This window comes from Podarcis muralis, chromosome 13 (assembly GCF_964188315.1).
Source record: "Podarcis muralis chromosome 13, rPodMur119.hap1.1, whole genome shotgun sequence".
In the NCBI taxonomy this organism is placed as follows: Eukaryota; Metazoa; Chordata; class Lepidosauria; order Squamata; family Lacertidae; genus Podarcis; species Podarcis muralis.
In genome coordinates, this window is record NC_135667.1 from 19,018,922 (window position 1) to 19,040,427 (window position 21,506).

Consider the following 21,506-nt stretch of genomic DNA (forward strand, 5'->3'; position numbering starts at 1 on the left):
ATATCTCCAGAAGCCATAGACAGGGACCTTATGAAAGGGAGCATCCACCTCCTCTATAGAGGGTAGATCATGACCCACCTGTTTGGCAAGATGTAAGTGAGGGGCTGATAAGGCTCCTAAGCAGCGGCAACAGGATACAGGAGCAAATGCATGGTGTTACTCAGAAATAACAACTACTGCACCAGTCCATTTGCTCATCTACTTTTAACTAATTAACTAAATTCAAATGATTCAATTACTAGACTTGTTGAAACAAGCAAAAAATTAGAATGTAAGTAGAAAACAAGATAATCCTCTGAAACACAGGTCAGCAGTGTCACTTCATTTTATGTGATATGCATACCAGGACAGTCATCCTGCTCACCTGTAGGGAACAGGGTGTGCAAAACATGATACAACTTGTAAGGACACGTGTGCATTAGTTAAAGCTCAACAAGCCCACAAATCACTTCCTCAAAAGAAGGGGTGAGTGAAGATCTACATCTGGAATAGGGGGGCAAGAAAAAGTTCTACAGTGAAACCAGGGAGGGGAAAATAATGCCTGTGTACATATTGCTACTAAGTGCTTGGTGGTGGAAGGGCTCAGAATATGGTTATGTCCCAACCTCTGCACCTTACTGCAAAGAGAGGTCTAAAACAGGAATCAATGTGTTTGAACAAGCTAGGTCTTTGAGCCCCCTGTCAGGAGTGCTGGTGACCACTCTCACATACACGCTCTGTGGAATCAGTGCCCAGACAAGTCCTTCCAACAGCCGCCCAGAGTGGCTGGGGAAACTTAGCCAGATGGGCAGGGTATAAATAAATTATTATTATTATTATTATTATTATTATTATTATTATTATTATTAACATTAGACGTGATTCAACAAGACATGGTTTCTTGGACAGCAGATTGGAAAGGTCCGCTGGAATCCCAATCCATTCAGGCAAAAATGCTGCCCAGGGCTTGAAGACCTTAAGGAAGGGAGAGTCTGGGAGGGTGTAGTTGGCCAAGTAGACGGTCTCCCCACCAGCCAGGTAGCCGGCCCAGAAGCCAAAAGTGCCAATCGTCATTATTGTGTGGTTGCAATGAGCAAGGAGAGCAAAATCCCTCTCTGGAGAGGACTCGCGCCCATCCCCAGAAAAATAAACATCCCCCCTGGAGGCATTGATGTTTTTCTTGCACCACTCCATCCCATTGCTGGTCACCACAAAGATGGGATTGGGGTACTTCTCTCTGAAATAGTTCATGGCTTTCTCCAAATATCCTGTGTCAGCCACCACACCTTTCCAGATCTTGGGCATCACATGGACATAATCTCCTCTGCGGACATGCACTCCAACATACGTCACCTCCTGGCACTGCCCCCTTAGCTCCTGAAGATATCGATTGGCTTCTTCCTTGATGTGGTCATGGAAGGAGAACTGCTGAAGTATCTCTTGGCGGATATGGTGATAAAAGGTGTAAGAACATGGGTAGCCCGTCAGCCGGACGTACTTGCCTTTGATGTGTTTATAACTCTCTGACATCCAATCATGCAGACCAAAGTTCCTCCAGCGGATCTTTTTAGCCACTTCAGCATGGAGCACAGGCAAAGTGATCCGGAATATTGGTGAGAGGTACTGGTGCATGGCGGGATAGATGTAGGCTTGATGTCCATTCATCTTGGCTAAGGCATAGAGGGTGGCATATTCCCCCATCTGGTTTCCCAAACGGCCATCAGATTTCACTGTCCATATACCACTATCTATTGTCTTAGAAGATGACCTGGAAGAAGTGGTGGTTGTGTTATAGTATGACCGAGAAGAAGTGGTGGTGGCCGTTAGGCAAGAGGGAGGTCCCATCCCTGGGAAACTGGGTGCATTCTTGAAGGTGATCCTCCACTGCTGATATGGTATTTTTTCACACAAGTACCAGAATGTAGAGAGGGACAGGAGGCCAAAGAAGCAGAGGAAGAATAAGAGGGCAGGCTGGCTGAAGGAACATCGTTGTGAGAGATCCATACCTGCATAATAGGAACACCTAAAGGAAGAGCCAAGTAGGGTGAAAAGACAGGTAAGATCAACATGCAGAACACAACCAATGTTGTACATCAGCAGTGACATAGATGGCACTGTGACCCTTTATGCTATACATGTCCATAATATATATCAAGTTCAATTTTGAATTTATAAGCCTAAAAGCAACTACACAAATGCCTAGAAGGATACTTCAAGTAAAGCCAACCTTTGCACTGTGCAAATCCTTTTCTTCACTTATGTAGTCTAACCTTGTTTCTGGAAATTTGTGCATTTTTACATCAACTTTGTCTGTAAATTAATTGTTGCTAATTACTTGAAATTAGTCTTTTGGTCTAATTTTTTTTTAATGTATTTGCATAACCAAAGACATTCCTAACTGTAAATGCCAAGAAGGGAGGCCTCCTGTCTTCTGACTTCTTTGTTTTTAAGATAGTATTCTGCCACTTTTGACCACATTCAGGTATATGGCAACACAGTTCAATTCCCAGGAGTCACAATTTCCTAGATGTCCATCTAAGTTAAAGTCCTCTTCTTTGGTCTCTGAAGCAATGGGAGATTTATAAGGAGCCAGATACCCTTTGTGATTATCCCAGGATATAACACTGTCATTGTTCTGTGAGCAATCATTTCCCCTGTTTCTTTTTCTTTCTCCATAACAGTCTTTTGTGATGTTGGCAGTGTTGCGATATAGAAGCAATGCAGCCGCGAGCTGCTGGTAGCTTGAAAACATCACATGATGGAATGTTGGGACTGTTCCGTGGGAAACAGAGGGACAGTCAATTCACAGTGCAGAGGGCACCGGAATTAGCTCAGAGTGTAATATGAGCTGTACAGGAAGTGTTTGTTCTCTCTCGACTGCTGGAGTTTGAAGAGAGCAGTCATGTTTTTTGTAACGCTGCAAAGACAGAAATAAAGGCATGTAAATACGTTTTCTGTCTATCTCTTTCCCCTGCTGGGGGGGGGGCAGGAAAGAGGGGGTGTGTTCTTCTCACGCTGAGAAGGATCGCCTATTGCAACCTAGCCTGGATCTTGCCGGGAAAGCAGACAGGGAGGTCAACAGGAGATCAAGCCGGGTGCCTGGGAGAGTTGCCAGTTTCTCCTGATAAAGGCTTGATTCCCGACATCTGGTAGCACGGAGCCGATGGCATCGATCCATGAAGCAGCAGAAGAGGTTGATGGATCGTATTCATCCTCTGCAAGGAGATAAAGGAAGATATGGTAGCGTGAGGATGGAAGCTAAGCACCAAAGCAGACGTTTTTGCTGATAAGCCAGGAGCAACGGAACCCCTAAGGTATGCTGAATTATGGGCTAAAAGTGTGAACGCAGATTGATTCTTCTCTGGTTCACAAAAGCTGCTTTTTGGATAAAAAACAGCACTGAGAGAGAGCCACATTCTTCGCATTCCTGGGATTGATAAGGTTTGCTGCTCAAGCCTGGAATGTCCAGTTGCTAAGCAACGAAACATCAGTAAAGTGGAAAGTTACTAGCCAACACGGTAGTGAGGCTGAGCACTGAGAGAGGCTGGGAAAACACTGGGAAAACAGTGTTTGTTTTGTCTGCTATCTCACTGCTCTTGGAGGGACTTTCAAAACAGCCTGCGTTTAGCTGCCAAGTGCTACGCAGTGAACAGCCAATAGACTCTTGGGGTTTACAGGCTCGAGAGTGAGAGCTGAGACTTGGATTCAAAATGGATACCAAGAAGGGGGAAGGCTTACCTTACCCACCTCCACTGACTAATGACAATTATTCCTCATGGTCTGTAAAGATGAAAGCCCTGCTTCAGAATCAGAGGTTTTTTGGGGTGATTGATAACCCTATCCCTGCTGCACCAACGCCAGGTTGGAATTCACAGAATGTGAGACCCAGGATGGCCATAATTCTGTGTATCTCAGATGATCAACTCGTGCATATTCAGGATTTGGAATATGCGCGTGAGATCTGGCAAACGCTGCGTAGAATACATCAAAGAGATGCTGGTTCTTCAGCGTTGCTGCATTTTGAAAAGCTAACCAATCTAAGGCTAGCGCCTGATGGAGATGTACAAGCGCATCTGACAGATATGAAATTCTTACGCCAGCAGATGGCACAACACAATTTTCCTCTACAGGAAGAGATATTCTGCTTCATGATTATCAACAGCCTTAATCGGACTTACAAAACCGTTGCAAGTCAGCTGGGTTCTCTACCTGTCACAGATCTTACGGTGGAAAGAATTTGTGCCGTTGTTCTCAATGAGAGAGACAGACTTGCTGCAATAGATGTCAAAGACAGGGGGAGAGAAGCTCGGAGTTCTGACACCCCCACTGCTACTGCAAGTGAAGAACAGGCTGTTGCTTTGAACGTTGTCCGTTCTTTCAATTGTGGACAGACTGGGCATCTTCAGCGGAATTGTAAGAAGCCATGTCAACAGAAAGGAGCTAAGGGGAGCTCTGCAAAGCCTGAGGCGTCAGGCAAAAGTCGTACCAAGTCCCAGATGAAACCTGCAAAAGCATTGCTGTCAACAAAAGCTGAATTTTCAACAGAGAACGCTTTTGTTCTTGACACGGGTTGCACGCAACACATGACGTCGCGCTGAGGACTGTTTTCAACGTTTAAGAAGCAAAGCTTCACTGTGAAACAGGCCAATGGCCAGGAGCTGAAAGCAACTGGGTTTGGAACTGTGTATCTTGAGAGTCTGAACTTGACTATTAACAATGTGTATCTGGTTCCTGATTTAAAGTTCAATCTGCTGAGTGTTTCGCAGATCGCAAAGAAAGGACTGATTTTGTCCTATGATAGAGAAAGCTGCAAAATCTTCAAAGATGGAGAGCTGTATCTTTCTGCCAGAGAGAAAGATGGACTGTATTTGTTGACTTTTGATCAAAGTGATTGCATAAATTGTAATGCATCTGAGTCTAACATGATTTCTCTCGCAGGTGTGAAGAATAACGTCCAGAAGACGACGAAAGTAACCAAAGCTTTTCAGCGAGTGTATGCTGATGTGATTGGTCCTCTAGCACCATCTAGAGGCAATGCAAGATATTATCTTGTGTGTGTGGATTATTTCACTCATTATGTGTGGATATACATATTGCACAAACCACAAGAAGCCTTAGAAAGGTTTAAAGAATTTTGTGACAAGGTTAAGAATATTCATGATGCTAACATTGATTGTCTTTTCACAGATGAAAAGCCAGTTTTTCTTTTACATGATTTTCAGGATTTCCTGGATAAGAAAGGGATAAGGCACAAGACTGCTGTTTCTGCAGGAGCATGGAACAAAAGTATCTGTGTGCAAGTGAACAAAGAATTGCAAAATGGGATGAAGGCGCAATTGCTGAGTTCACATTTGCCACATGAGTATTGGGCTGAATCGATGTTGTGTTTTTGTTACACTTGGATGAGAAAGGTTTCAAAAGGTTTGGGAAGTTCTCCTTTTGAAAAGCTATTTCATAGAAAACCTTCTGTTCCCCATTTTAAGGTTTTTGGGTCTCATGTGAAATCTGATGCTCCAGGTGGAGTAAAGAATGCTAGAGGCATTTTTGTGGGTTATGAAAAGGGTCTCTACAGAGTAATTTTGTCTGAATCTGGTCAGGTGATTCTCACGAAATTTCTAGAGAGTGCTCCTGAACAGGAGAGAGTAATTGTTCACACATTTCCCACTGAGGACAATTCAGATGATGATGATGATTTTACTGATTACAGTGGTACTGAGAGTAACAGTGATAGCTCGGAGAGCTCAGTTGACACAGTCATTGAGAGGAAATCTCACACAATGGCTAGACCTTCACAGGTGAAGGATGAACCACTGTTTACTATTGGAACTGGTTCTCCAAAGAGTCCTGAGACTGAACCAGTGAGCAGAGAGGATCAGCACCTCATACGTAGGTCTGAGAGAGTTACAAAGGATGTACCACCCCAGAGGTATTCAAAAGTGTTTGCTAACTTAGCTGTAGCATGTGTTACTATTGTTGACAACTCAAGACAGGTTGAAGCTGTGTCTAAGTCAGAGACAAAGACACAACAGAGAGTTGCTAAGCGTAACACTACATTCCCTAGCCAAGGTAATGCAGATGCACTCATTCCTTGGAAGTCAGACAACCAGAGAGGTACACTGGGGAAACCAGTGGTGGGTAGTTCCAAGGGCGGAACTGAAACAACAGGGAAGTGTTATATGTATAACAACTGTTTGTTTTCTTCTCTGGATCACGCTTTGCTCGCAGCGCACTTTGATTCATATGGGGGAGTATGTTACGATATAGAAGCAATGCAGCCGCGAGCTGCTGGTAGCTTGAAAACATCACATGATGGAATGTTGGGACTGTTCCGTGGGAAACAGAGGGACAGTCAATTCACAGTGCAGAGGGCACCGGAATTAGCTCAGAGTGTAATATGAGCTGTACAGGAAGTGTTTGTTCTCTCTCGACTGCTGGAGTTTGAAGAGAGCAGTCATGTTTTTTGTAACGCTGCAAAGACAGAAATAAAGGCATGTAAATACGTTTTCTGTCTATCTCTTTCCCCTGCTGGGGGGGGCAGGAAAGAGGGGGGGTGTTCTTCTCACGCTGAGAAGGATCGCCTATTGCAACCTAGCCTGGATCTTGCCGGGAAAGCAGACAGGGAGGTCAACAGGAGATCAAGCCGGGTGCCTGGGAGAGTTGCCAGTTTCTCCTGATAAAGGCTTGATTCCCGACAGGCAGTTCCTGGAAATAAATGCAGAGATGCTCTCTGTTTATGTAGGAATTGCTGCCTAATCCACAAATGTTTATTTGCTTCATAATACCTTGATATCTGGTTCTATTCTACCTGTCCATTCTGTTCCCAGCAAAGAAGTCAATTTTCCCATGTTCTGTTGCTCGTGGTGGGGAGAAGGGAGTGACCTTTGCTTCTCCATTCCCTCCACTGTTCCATCTCTCCACCACCTAGTCTTGCTTCTTGCATGTGTTTTGCCCCCCCCCCAACCATGCACACACCCACATCGAGAGAGAGAGAGAGAGCAAAGAGATACCCCAGGAATGCTTCTCACCTGGTCTCAGGAAAGAATTGACCTGGAGCTCTAAGTTGCAACCAGTCTCCAGGGGTGTTCTGAGAAATGTGGGCAGGACTCCAGAAAAATGTGAATCTGGTTTTATCTGGCTCCCTGTAGCGTTGCACCCCTCCTGTGGGACTTGCCCCGCCTGAGTCAGAATAAGGAAGAGCCTTTACCCATCTATTAAATATCTAGAGTTACTGTACTTAATTCCACATTTCAGGTGTCAATGGTTTTTAATGTTTACAAATTTTTTTTAAAATAAATTAAGTATTTACTCCAGTCTTTAAGAAATGGTTAAAGTTAAACTGTATAAAATCTTGCAAATTTTATAAAAAAATTTAATAAAATTAAAATTTAATAAAACTGTTCTTTGAGCAATCATTACCCCTGTTTCTTTTTCTTTCTCCATCATGATCATTTCTACTTCTGTGATGTTGGCAATTCCTGGAAGTAAATGAAGAGATCCTCTCTTTTTCTGTAGGAACTCCTGCCTAATCCACAATTGTTTGTTTGCTTCATAGCACCTTGATATCTGGTTCTAGTCTACCTGTCCATCCAGTTCCCAGCAAAGAATCCAACTTTCCCATGTTCTGTTGCTGGTGGTGGGGAGAAGGGAGGGACCTTTGCTTCTCCATTCCCTCCAATGTTCCCTCTCTCCACCACCTAGTCTTGCTTCTTGCATGCGTTTTGCCGCCCCCCCCCCCGCCATGCACACACAGAGGGTGGGGGAGGGAGGGGGAGGGAGTCAGCAAAGAGATCCCCCAGGACTGCCTCTCTCCTGGTCTCAGGGGAAATTTAGCTGGAGCTCTAAGTTGCAGCCAGGCTCTCGGGGTATACTGAGCAATGTGGGCAGGACTCCAGAAAAAAGTACATCTGGTCTTATCTGTCCCCGTGTGGCATTGTACCCCTCCTGTGGGACTTGCCCTGCCTGAGTAAAAATAAGGAAGAGCCTTTACCCATCTATTAAATATCTATTGTTACTGTACTTGGACGTGGGTGGCGCTGTGGGTTAAACCACAGAGCCTAGGACTTGCCGATCAGAAGGTTGGCAGTTCGAATCCCCTCAACAGGGTGAGCTCCCGTTGCTCGGTCCCTGCTCCTGCCAACCTAGCAGTTCGAAAGCACATCAAAGTGCAAGTAGATAAATAGGTACCGCTCCGGCGGGAAGGTAAACGGCATTTCTATGCGCTGCTCTGGTTTGCCAGAAGCAGCTTAGTCATGCTGGCCACATGACCCGGAAGCTGTACGCCAGCTCCCTCGGCCAATAAAGCGAGATGAGCGCCGCAACCCCACAATCGGTCACGACTGGACCTAATGGTCAGGGGTCCCTTTACCTTTACCATACTTAATTCCACATTTCAAGTGTCATTACATCCCTGCCTATGATTTTAACTGTTTACAATGATCTTTTAAATAAATAAAGAAAATACTCCAGTCTTTTAAGAAACGGTTAAAGTTAAAATGTATAAAATCTTGTAAAACCAATTAAAAATGTTAAATAATAATGATGATGATGATGATGATGATGAATAAGAAAGAGAGGTACCAAAAGGCTGACATGTTAACCAGATTTTTACAAGGAATTACAGCTTTTCTGCAGACCTGTCATGAAACCCGTGCAGAAACACTTTCAGATCATAATATGGCAGTCCTAAATGGCCATTTTCCACACCAGATACATGCATCCGACTTCAGAACTGCCTGGGGCTTTCTGGCCACTTGTTTTCCGCCTGCGCTTGAAGCAACAAGAATAATAAAAGTCCACCTGCTAAAGCAGTGTATCTTACTAACTGAATGCAGGATTTCTCTAATCACTTAGATTCGTCCCTTAAGGTGTCCATGGCCTTAATGCAGCGCTTTGAGTCTTCTGTAATTCCATGCAAGCTTGAAATGTGGCAACAGCTGAAGAATTCTGAATTCTGGGAAACACCCATTTTGTTTTGAAAAATAGCTCAAGTCTTAAGCTCGTGGTTTTGGAGACTGAAGCTTCACAATGCTTGGAATATATCTCGTGAAATCTCCAGAAGCCAGAGACAGGGACTTGATGAAAGGGAGCATCCGTCTCCTCTTCAGAGGGAAGATCATGACCCACCAGTTTGGCAAGATGTAAGTGAGGGGCTGCTAAGGCTGCTAAGCAGCGGCAACAGGATACAGGGGCAAATGCATGGTGCTACTCAGAAAGAACAACTACTGCACCAGTCCACTTGCTCTTCTACTTTTAACTTATTAACTGCCTAAATTCAAATGGCTTGATTACACCAGCACCTAGTCTTGCTTCTTGCATGTGTTTTGCCCCCCCCCCCACCATGCACACACCCACACCGAGAGAGAGAGAGAGAGAGAGAGAGAGAGAGAGAGAGAGAGAGAGAGAGCGCAAAGAGATACCCCAGCAATGCTTCTCACCTGGTCTCAGGGAAGAATTGACCTGGAGCTCTAAGTTGCAACCAGTCTCCAGGGGTGTTCTGAGAATGTGGGCAGGACTCCACAAAAATGTGAATCTGGTTTTATCTGGCTCCCTGTAGCGTTGCACCCCTCCTATGGGACTTGCCCCGCCTTAGTCAGAATAAGGAAGAGCCTTTACCCATCTATTAAATATCTAGAGTTACTGTACTTCATTCCACATTTCAGGTGTCAATGGTTTTAAATGTTTACAATTATTTTTTAAAATAAATTAAGTATTTACTCCAGTCTTTTAAGAAATGGTTAAAGTTAAACTGTATAAAATCTTGCAAAACCGATAAAAAAATTTGATAATTTTTTTAAATAAAATTAAAATTTAATAAAACTGTTCTTTGAGCAGTCATTACCCCTGTTTCTTTTTCTTTCTCCATCATGATCATTTCTACTTCTGTGATGTTGGTAATTCCTGGAAATGAATCCTGCTCACCTGTAGGGAACATTGTGTTCCTTCCTGTATAATTGCATCCTTCCTGTGGGACTTGCCCTGTCTAAGAATAAATATCTAGAGTTACCGTACTTAATTCCACATTTCAAATGTCAATGGTTTTAAATGTTTATAATTTTTTTTTAAATAAATTAAGTATTTACTCCAGTCTTTTAAGAAATGGTTAAAGTTAAACTGTATAAAATCTTGCAAAACCGAAAATAATAATAATAATAATATAATAATAAAATCTTGCAAAACCGATAAATTTTTTTAAATAAAATTACAATTTAATAAAATTGTTCTTTGAGCAATCATTACCCCTGTTACCCCGTATTTTTTTGCCCTATAGGACGCACTTTTGCCCCTCCAAAAATGAAGGGGAAATGTGTGTGCGTCCTATGGGGCGAATGCAGGCTTTCGCTGAAGCCTGGAGAGTGAGGGGGTCAGTGCACACCGACCCCTCTCGCTCTCCAGGCTTCAGGAAGTTATCCGCAAGCCTGCAGTGCCCGGCGGGAGTTCCTGCTGGGCTCCACAGGCTTGCGGATAGGTGCTTGCAGCCCGAAGTCCGGGGAGCGCGGCACTGCGCACCCCGGGCTTAGGGCAGCTATCCGCAAGCCTGCGGCGCCCGGCGGGAACTGCGCACCCCGGGCTTAGGGCAGCTATCCACAAGCCTGCGGAGCGCAGCAGGAACTCCCGCGGCCTCACCGCCGCTCCGGGACCCGTTCTACTTTTAACTTATTAACTGCCTAAATTCAAATGGCTTGATTACACCAGCACCTGGTCTTGCTTCTTGCAGGGCTGGGGGTGTGGGAAGCCCGAGCTTAACCCCGACCCCAGCCCCCAGAACGGGTCCGGGAGCGATGGCGAGGTTGAGCTCAACCTGGAGCTTGCTGCTATCCGAAGCCCTGGGAGCGCGGCGCTGTAGCCCACTGCGCACCCCGGGCTTAGGGTCCCGGAAGCTCGGGCTTCCCGCGCCCCAGCCCCGTGGCTAAAAAGGAAGCCAAGACAGCGAGCAGGATCCATCCCATTCGCTGTCTTGGCTTCTGCCAAAACAGTGCACAGCCTCTGGGGGCTGGGGGGCCCTATGGTCCGGTGCGCCCTATAGAGCGAAACATACAGTACATGGTGTTACTCAGAAAGAACAACTACTGCACCAGTCCACTTGCTCTTCTACTTTTAACTAATTAACTAAATTCAAATGACTCAATTGCATTTCAGGCTAGAGTTCTTCCACACATGGTACAACTAGTCTTGCTTCTTGCACGTGATTTACCCTCTCTCTCATGCCCTCAAACACACACACACACACACACACACAGAGAGAGAGAGAGAGAGAGAGAGAGAGAGAGAGAGAGAGAGAGAGTCAGCGTCAGCGTCAGCAAAGAGATCCTCCAGCGTTGCTTCTCTTCTGGTCACAGGGAAGAATTAACCAGGAGCTCTAAGTTGACGCCAATCTCCAGAGGTGTTCTAAGAAATGTGGGCAGGACTCAGGAAAGTAGTAAAGCTTGTTATATCTGCCTCCGTGTAGCAGTGCACCCCTCCAGGTACGATGCCCCTATTTTCACTGGGGAGATTTTGGAGGGCATTGGATTTAAATTAATTTTAATTATAATTAATTTAATTACTTTAATAAATTTTAATTAAATGGAAATGTCTCGATTACATTTATGTGTAGACTTGTTGAAATAAACAAAAAAATACGGAGTAAGCAGAAAACAAGATAATCCTCTGAAACACAGGTCAGCAGCATCCCTTCGTCATCCTGCTGATCTGTGAGAAACGGTGTGCAAAACATGGTACACCTTGTAAGCATTAGTTGAAGCTGAACAAGCACCCAGATCACTTCCTCAATTATGGTGGGGAATTGCAAAAGTTCCAGGAAGAGTTCTGCAAGTTTCTAAAACCATTTTGCCGTTTTAAAATCAACCTGTCTAGCACTTGTTTTCCTTACTGGCAGCTTGTGCTTACACACATTAGAACATTTCGGCACAACTTTGTCCTTGAAGCTAGAGCAGATCATGAACCAAACATATGCCAGACTCACCTTCCCACCCCTTACAGATAGGTAGCTGTGTTGGTCTGCCATAGTCAAAACAAAAAAAAATCCTTCCAGTAGCACCTTAAAGACCAACTAAGTTAGTTCTTGGTATGAGCTTTCGTGTGCATGCACACTTCTTCAGATACACTGAAACAGAAGTTGCCAGATCCTTCTATATAGTGAGAAGGTGGGGAGGGGTATTACTCAGAAGGGTGGTGGGAATGGGTGATTGGCAGATAGCTGTGATGAGCCTGTTGACGACTCTTAACGACTGCAATAGCTCTTACAGGAAAAAGCAAGGGGTGAGAAGGTGAAAAATGGCTTTGTCATGTATAATGAGATAAGAATCCAATGTCTTTGTTCAGACCAGGTCTCTCCATGGTTTTAAGTTTGGTAATGAGTTGCAATTCAGCAGTTTCTCTTTGCAGTCTATTTCTGAAATTCCTTTGTAGTAAAACAGCTACTTTGAGATCTTGTATAGAATGTCCTGGGAGATTGAAGTGTTCTCCTACTGGTTTCTCTGTCTTGTGATTCTTGATGTCAGATTTATGTCCGTTTATTCTTTGGCGTAAGGTTTGGCCTGTTTGTCCAATATAGAGAGCTGAAGGACACTGTTGGCATTTGATGGCATACACAATGTTAGACGATGAGCAATTAAATAGTCCCGAGATGGTATGTGTGATGTTGCTGGGGCCAGTAATGGTGTTGTCCGGGTGTATGTGGCAGCAAAGTTGGCATCTGGGTTTATTGCAGGCTCTGGTGCCAGTGTCCGTGTTAAGTCTGGTTGTAGTATTATTGTGGGTTAGGAGTTGTTTAAGATTGGGTGGCTGTCTGTAGGCAATGAAAGGTCTTCCTCCCAGAGCTTAAGAAAGAGAACTGTCATTGTCCAGGAGAGGTTGTAGATCTCTGATGATGCGTTGTACTGTTTTAACTTGGGAGCTGTATGTGATGACTAGAGGTGTTCTGTTATTTTCTTTTTTGGGTCTGTCTTGCAGCAAGTTCTCTCTGGGTATCAGTCTGGCTCTGTTGATCTGTTGTCTAACTTCATCTGCTTGGTATTTTAGTTCTAAAAAGGTTTGCTGTAGATCTCTTAGGTGAGAGTCTCTGTCTGTAGAATTGGAACAGATACGGCTGTAACGTAGTGCCTGGCTATATACAATGGACTGTTTGGTATGTTTGGGATGGTAGCTAGAGGCATGTAGATATGTTTGTCGGTCAGTTGGTTTACGGTATAAGGTGGTGTCTATGCGCCCATCCTGTATTTTTATAGTAGTGTCCAAAAAATGTATTTCTTGCATAGATTGATTCATTGTTAGGTTGATTGTGGGGTGAAAATCATTGAATTTCTGGTGGAAGGTGTCCAGGGTCTGTTGACCATGTGTCCAGATGATAAAAATATCGTCAATGTATCACAGGTACAAGAGAGGTTTGAGTGGGTAGGAGTTTAGGAAACGTTGTTCTAAATCTGCCATGAAGATGTTGGCATACTGTGGGGCCATGCGGGTGCCCATTGCTGTGCCGCTGATGTGAAGGAACAGGTCATCACCGAATTTGAAGTTGTTGTGGGTAAGGACAAATTGGCAGAGTTTGGTGGCAAAGTCACCCAATCTTGCTCATCGTCTAACATTGTGTATGCCATCAAATGCCAACAGTGTCCTTCAGCTCTCTATATTGGACAAACAGGCCAAACCTTACGCCAAAGAATAAACGGACATAAATCTGACATCAAGAATCACAAGACAGAGAAACCAGTAGGAGAACACTTCAATCTCCCAGGACATTCTATACAAGATCTCAAAGTAGCTGTTTTACTACAAAGGAATTTCAGAAATAGACTGCAAAGAGAAACTGCTGAATTGCAACTCATTACCAAACTTAAAACCATGGAGAGACCTGGTCTGAACAAAGACATTGGATTCTTATCTCATTATACATGACAAAGCCATTTTTCACCTTCTCACCCCTTGCTTTTTCCTGTAAGACCTATTGCAGTCGTTAAGAGTCGTCGTCGTCAACAGGCTCATCACAGCTATCTGCCAATCACCCATTCCCACCACCCTTCTGAGTAATACCCTTCCCCACCTTCTCACTATATAGAAGGATCTGGCAACTTCTGTTTCAGTGTATCTGAAGAAGTGTGCATGCACACGAAAGCTCATACCAAGAACTAACTTAGTTGGTCTTTAAGGTGCTACTGGAAGGAATTTTTTTTGTCTTCCCACCCCTTGTTTCACACACACTTTGACTGTGGACCAGAGCAAAACTCATACAAGTTTGTTTGGCTGTAAATTGCTTCAAGTTGCCTTTGGCAAGAAAAAGCAACATATAAAATTTATTCATCAAATCCCATGTGTGGCTGTCTCCTGGAACAAGCTTGCTGGAACAGGCTTTGCAGGCAGAGGGCGATCTATGCTTCTGTATGACATATGGTCTCTACACACTGAGTTCTATCAGAACTATCTGTTGCACCATCCTACTTTGTGTAATATCGTTTTAGATTTGTCAAAGTGTTTTATACTATTTCATATTCACAGGCACCCTGATGGGATGGGAAAACCCTCCCATCAGATGTCAAGGAAATAAACAAGTATCTGACTAATGCAGCCCTATTTAGGGAAGTTTTTAACGTTTGATGTTTTATCGTATTTTTAATATTTTGTTGTGAGCCGCCCTGAGTGGCTGGGGAAACCCAGTCAGATGGGCGAAGTATAACTAATAAATTATTTCAGAGAATTACCGTATTTTTAGCTCTATAAGACTCACCAGACCACAAGACGCACCTAGTTTTTGGAGGAGGAAAACAAGGGGGGGGGGGAATTCTGAATCTCAGAAGCCAGAACAGCAAGAGGGATCACTGTGCAGTGAAAGCAGCAATCCCTCTTGCTGTTCTGGCTTCTGGGATAGCTGCGCAGCCTGCATTCGCTTCATAAGACGCACACACATTTCCCCTTACTTTTTAGAAGGGGAAAAGTGAGTCTTATAGAGCAAAAAATACGGTATCTTGTTTTCTACTCACATTGCAATTTTTCGCTTATTTCAGCAAGTCTAGTAACTGAGTCATTTGAATTTAGTTAATTAGTTAAAAGTAGAAGAGCAAGTGGACTGGTGCAGTAGTTGTTCTTTCTGAGTAACACCATGCATTTGCTCCTGTATCCTGTTGCCGCTGCTTAGCAGCCTTAGCAGCCCCTCACTTACATCTTGCCAAACTGGTGGGTCATGATCTACCCTCTGTAGAGGAGATGGATGCTCCCTTTCATCAGGTCCCTGTCTATGGCTTCTGGAGATTTCACGAGATATATTCCATGCATTGTAAAGCTTTGTAAATCCTTCTGGCGGTACCCTCATTGCGAGAAGCAAAGCTACAGGGAACCAGGAAGAGAGCCTTCTCAGTAGTGGCGCCTGCCCTGTGGGACGCCCTCCCATCAGGTGTCAAAGAGATAAACAACTACCTGACATTCAGAAGACATCTTAAAGCAGCCCTGTTCAGGGAAGTTTTTAATATGTAACGCTGTACTGTTTTTAACACTTGACTGGGAGCCGCCCAGAGTGGCTGGGGAAACACAGCCAGATAGGCGGGGTACAAATAATAAATTATTATATTATTAATATGAATATTGTTCTCCAAAACCACGAGCTTACGACTTGAGCTATTTTTCAAAACAAAATAGGTGTTTCTCAGAATTCAGAATTCTTCAGCTGTTGCCACATTTCAAGCTTGCATGGAATTACAGAAGACTCAAAGCGCTGTATTAAGGCCATGGACACCTTAAGGGACGATTCTAAGTGATTAGAGAAATCCTGCATTCAGTTAGTAGGATATACTGCTTTAGCAGGTGGACTTTTATTATTCTTGTTGCTTCAAGCGCAGGCGGAAAACAAGTGGCCAGAAAGCCCTGGGCAGTTCTGTAGTCGGATGCATGTATCTGGTGTGGGAAATGGCCATTTAGGATTGCTAAATTATTATCTGCAAAGGTTTCTGCATGGGTTTTATGGCAGGTCTGCAGAAAAGCAGTAATTCCTTGTAAAAATATGGTTAGCATGCCAGCCTTTTGGTATCTATGGCTCTCCTTTATTTTATTATTATTATTAAACATCTTTATCGGTTTTACAAGATTTTATACATATTAACTTTAACCATTTCGTAAAAGTCTGGAGTAAATACTTAATTTATTTTTAAAAATAATTGTAAGCAGTTTAAATCATTGGCAGGCATGTAATGACACTTGAAATGTGGAATTAAGTAGGGTAACACCAGATATTAATAGATGGGTAAAGGCTCTTCCTTATTCTTATTCAGGCAGGGCAGGTTCCACAGGAGGGGTGCAATGATACAGGGAGGCAGATAAAACGAGGTGTACTTTTTCTGGAGTCCTGCCCACATTTCTCAGAACACCTCTGAGACTGGCTGCAAGTTAGAGCGCCAGCTTAATTCTTCCCTGAGACCAGGATTGCCTTCAGACAGCTCGGTGGTCAGGTAACTCCATACCCTCCAACATTTCTCCAATGAAAATAGGCCCGTCCTACCAGGAGGGGTGCAATGCTACATAGAGGCAGATAAAAACAGAGGTACTTTTTTCCGGAGTCCTGCCCACATTTCTCAGAACACCTCTGGAGACTGGCTGCAACTTCGAGCACCAAGTTGATTTTTCCCTGTGACCAGGTGAGAAACAATGCTGAGGGATCTCTTTGCTGAGTGTGTGTGTGTGTGTGTGTGTGTGTGTATGGGGGGGGGGGGGCAAAACAAGTGCAAGAAGCAAGACTAGGTGGTGGAGAGATGGAACAGTGGAGGGAATGGAGAAGCAAAGGTCCCTCCCTTCTCCCCACCAGGAGCAACAGAACATGGGAAAATCGGATTCCTTGCTGGGAACTGGATGGACAGGTAGAATAGAACCAGATATCAAGGTGCTATGAAGCAAACAAACAATGGTGGATTAGGCAGCAGTTCCTACAGAAACAGAGAGGATCTCTTCATTTATTTCCAGGAGCTGCCAACATCTCAAAAGTAGAAATGATTGTTATGGAGAAAGAAAAAGAAACAGGGGTAATGATTGCTAACAGAACAATGACAGTGTTATATCCTGGGATAATCATAAAGGGCATCTGGCTCCTTTTAAGTTTTCCATTGTTTCAGTGACCAAAGAAGAGGACTTTAACTTAGATGGACATCTAGGAAATTGTGACTCCTGGGAACTGAACTGTGTTGCCATATACCTGAATGTGGTCAAAAGTGGCAGAATACTATCTTAAGAACAAAGAAGTGAGAAGACAGGATGCCTCCCTTCTTGGCATTTACAGTTAAGAATGTCTTTAGTTATGCAAATAAATTAGAAATCTTAGGCAGAAATTTAATTTCAATACTAATTCCAAGTAATTAGCAACAATGAATTTAGAGACTGAGTTGATGAAAAAATGCACAAATTTCAAAAAACACAGTTAGGCTAAATATGTGAGGAAATGGGAGAAGGATTTGTGAAGTGTAAAGGGTGGGTTTACTTTAAGTATTCTTCTAGGCATTTGTGTGGTGGCTTTCAGGCTTATTAATTCAATCTGGAACTTGATACACATTTACCTGGGAGTAAGTTCCATTGAAGTTATGGACATGTATAGCATAAAGGGTCACAGTGCCATCTATGTCACAGCTGATGTACAACAGTGGTTGTGTTCTGCATGTTGATCTTACCTGTCTTTTCATCTTACTTTACTCTTCCTTTAGGTGTTCCTATTGTGCAGCTATGGATCTACCCCAAAGATGTTCCTTCAGCCAGCCTGCCCTCTTATTCTTCCTGTACTTCCTTGGCCTCCTGTCCCTCTCTACATTCTTGTACTTGTCTGAAAAAACACCATATCAGCAGTGGAGGATCACCTTCAAGAATGCACGCAATTTCCCAAGGATGGGAGCTCCTGTTTCCCTAACAGCCACCACCACTTCTTCTCGGTCATACTATAACACCACTTCTTCCAGGTCATCCTCTAAGACAATGGATAGTGGTATATGGACAGTGAACTCCATTGGCCGTTTGGGAAACCAGATGGGGGAATATGCCACCCTCTATGCCTTAGCCAAGATGAATGGACATCAAGCCTACATCTATCCCGCCATGCACCAGTACCTCTCACCAATATTCCGGATCACTTTGCCTGTGATCCATGCTGAAGTGGCTAAAAAGATCCACTGGAAGGACTTTGGTCTTCATGATTGGATGTCAGAGGATTATAAACACATCAAAGGCAAGTACGTCCGGCTAACGGGCTACCCATGTTCTTACACCTTTTATCACCATATCCGCCAAGAGATACTTCAGCAGTTCTCCTTCCATGACCACATCAAGGAAGAAGCCAATCAATATCTTCAGGAGCTAAGGGGGCAGCGCCAGGAGGTGACGTATGTTGGCGTGCATGTCCGCAGAGGGGATTATGTCCATGTGATGTCCAAGATCTGGAAAGGTGTGGTGGCTGACAGAGGATATTTGGAGAAAGCCATGAACTATTTCAGAGAGAAGTACCCCAATCCCATCTTTGTGGTGACCAGCAATGGGATGGAGTGGTGCAAGAAAAACATCAGTGCCTCCAGGGGGGATGTTTATTTTTCTGGGGATGGGCGCGAGTCCTCTCCAGGGAGGGATTTTGCTCTCCTTGCTCATTGCAACCACACAATAATGACGATTGGCACTTTTGGCTTCTGGGCCGGCTACCTGGCTGGTGGGGAGACCGTCTACTTGGCCAACTACACCCTCCCAGACTCTCCCTTCCTTAAGGTCTTCAAGCCCTGGGCAGCATTTTTGCCTGAATGGATTGGGATTCCAGCGGACCTCTCCCCTCTGCTGTCCAAGAATTCTTCCCAAGTCCAGAAGCCAGAAGCTTGACCAGATAGTTGCTGATTCAGGTCAAATTAGATACTGTTGGAAGGACTTGTTTGGCACTGATTCCATGAAGCATGTATGTGAGAGTGGTCACCAGCACTCCTGACAGGGGGCTCAAAGACCTAGCTTGGTCAAACACATTGATTCCACTTCTTTTAGACCTCACTTTGCAGTAAGGTGAAGAGGCTGGGTCATAACCATATTCTAAGCCCTTCCACCACCAAGCACTTAGCAGCAATATGTACACAGGCACCATTTATTCCCTCCCTGGTTCCATTGCAGAACTTTATCTCGCCCCTTATTAGTTCTCTATTTATAGGCTTTGGGAGGAGTAAGAGCAGGAAAACGTTCAATACAAAGCAAGGAAGATGTTTTGCTTTGGTTTCTAGCCTGGTCAATTGTCAATAATGCGCTCAGAGAGACCCACTTCCAGAACTCCCTACTGCTGCCTTGCTTCTTAGTGCCCCCTATGTAATCCGATTGCTTCCCCAAATTCTTAACCCCCCGCCTCCAAGTTTGATTGAAGACGTCACACAATATCATGCCTTGGGAGTCTCAATCTGCTGGATTGCCATGACACTGGGGAATCATGTGAGCATCCTATGATATTTATAGGCCACCATGGACCAATAGGCAGAGGAAACTGGACATGGGTCAAAATGGAATATCCGATGTGACTGCTCTATGATGACAGAAGGTCATCATGGATCAAGAGCATGAGGTTTGGAAAGCCCTAGCCAATCAGGGGAGGGGGAATCTGGACATGTTGCAGACTGGCTTTTGGGGGGGGGGCATGCATAGTCATGCTGTGAGAAGTGGAGGTGGCAGCAAAACCAGTCATGGTTCCTGTGGGTTTTACCTACTTTCCTGCCTGTAATGGTTCTAGGGGTTGCTCGTGCGTAAGTTGCTGCCACTCCTGGCTAGGTTACCTGGTTGAACCCTCTCTGTCTGGACAGCCTCAGGTTTCGTGGCTGTCTCAGTCACTGGCAGAATCCGTCAGTGAGCGTTTCTTGAACCTTTTCCAGCATAAAAGCTGTTTGACGCCAAGTCTTCTCCTACTCTCCCTGCGCGGAAGTCTCCTGCGCAGGGAGGGTGTGGGCAGCGGAGTACCCGTACTCTCTCCGCTGGTCTCCGGTGAGGAGTCCTGGAGCCTCCCCTCCGATTCCCCCATCTGCCCCCCTTCTCCACTGGTGTTACGCTGATTTTCTTCCCCCATAGATGGGCTGCCTCTCTCCCTACTAGGACCCTCTCCGGCATCCCTCTGGAGCCTTCCCTCCGCCTCTAGCTCCAATGGCAGTTCCCTGACACTGCTGATATGAAAAAAAGCTTCAGTAGTGTAGCAAGAAAGCGATCAGTACTAAGGAGCTAATCATTTCCCCCAAGAGCCATGAAGATTAAGCCTAAAAAGGGAGAGTCAGGGAAGTTTTAAACAATCTGTTAAAAGCTTAACAAAACAAGTATTTCTGATTACAGTGGTGCCCCGCAAGACGAATGCCTCACAAGACGAAAAACTCGCTAGACGAAAGGGTTTTCTGTTTTTTGAGTCGTTCCGCAAGACGAATTTCCCTATGGGCTTGCTTCGCAAGACGAAACGTCTGGCGAGTTCTTGCGAGTTTGTTTCCTTTTTCTTAAAGCCGCTAAGCCGTTAATAGCCACTAAGCCGCTAAGCCATTAATAGCCGCTAAGCCGCTAAGCCGTTAATAGCCGCTAAGCCGTTAATAGCCGCTAAGCCGCCTAATAGCCGTGCTTCGCAAGACGAAAAAACTGCAAGACGGAGAGACTCGCGGAACGGATTAATTTCGTCTTGCGAGGCACCACTGTACTTAAGCCTCCTCATTTTGCCCATGAAGCAGTTCCAGCCAAGCCTACCTGTCTTCACCTTGACTGTCAGGTGCAAGAAAAGGTAAAGCTACAGCACAGCCAAATTCAAAAGGAGGAATCTGGGGTGTGCTCTAACTGTGCATGCGCACTTTGCCTTGAATGCACGTCGGAAGCAGATTTCCCCACTTGAGGCCACCATTATTGTTGCCTTCTTGGTGTACCGGGTAGAGCTTGGAAATAACTTCATCAGCTATAACCCCAGAATCTTCAGCCAGGGCTCAGAATATAGCTTCAAATGCCTCGGCATATTTTTGGATATCATACGGATCAGGACCTCGACAAGTCTAAAGAGAGATTTGAATTGTTTTTAAGTTGCTTTGTATGGAAACCTAAATTGAGTGAAGCAGGGGGGCCAACTTGAATAAAATATTGTGGGGGCCCAGGTAAGTTCTGCCCCATACAACTGATCACATGATGAAGTGCACACATTCAATTTGAATGGCAATGCCTATCAACTTTGTGGGAGCCCAGCCCCCACAAATATTTTATTGTGGGGGCCAAAGCTCCCACAGCCCCTAGGAGTTGGCTCCTGTGTAATGAAGCCAGTAGGTTTGCAGCTAACCTTGGCATATGAAGTGATCTGGCATATGAAGTGAACAGGCAGCCCTGTCCAGGGAAGTTTTTAATATTTAATGCTGTATTGTTTTTAATACTTGATTGGGAGCCGCCCAGAGTGGCTGCGGAAACTCAGCCAGATGGGCGGGGTATAAATAAATTATTATTATTATTATTATTATTATTATTATTATTATTATATCTGCTTCGCCAACTCTGTCTCAGTTGCACCACCACAAAAAAATCTGGAGGCAATTTAAAGCTCTTCCTCTCTG

At 44.5% G+C, this 21,506-nt stretch overlaps 2 protein-coding genes across 3 annotated transcripts; one reads left to right on the forward strand and one right to left on the reverse strand.

Annotated features, from left to right (window-relative positions):
* Positions 1 to 309: 309 nt before the first annotated feature.
* Positions 310 to 13,535, reverse strand: LOC114583229 (galactoside alpha-(1,2)-fucosyltransferase 2-like). 2 transcript variants are annotated; one of them, XM_077917069.1, is made up of 3 exons: positions 9,414 to 13,535; positions 7,005 to 7,155; positions 310 to 2,002 (listed from the first exon to the last, which is right to left on the reverse strand). In XM_077917069.1, the coding sequence occupies exon 3, from the start codon at positions 1,981 to 1,983 to the stop codon at positions 682 to 684; it is 1,302 nt and encodes a 433-aa protein (XP_077773195.1). In that variant the 5' UTR covers positions 1,984 to 2,002; positions 7,005 to 7,155; positions 9,414 to 13,535; the 3' UTR covers positions 310 to 681. The 2 variants fall into 2 exon arrangements, with proteins under 2 accessions (XP_077773195.1, XP_077773196.1); XM_077917070.1 differs by lacking the exon at positions 7,005 to 7,155.
* A 1,300-nt stretch (positions 13,536 to 14,835) lies between these two features.
* Positions 14,836 to 21,428, forward strand: LOC114583228 (galactoside alpha-(1,2)-fucosyltransferase 2-like). Its single transcript, XM_077917075.1, has one exon. The coding sequence runs from the start codon at positions 17,566 to 17,568 to the stop codon at positions 18,796 to 18,798; it is 1,233 nt and encodes a 410-aa protein (XP_077773201.1). The 5' UTR covers positions 14,836 to 17,565; the 3' UTR covers positions 18,799 to 21,428.
* The last annotated feature ends 78 nt before the right edge of the window (positions 21,429 to 21,506 follow it).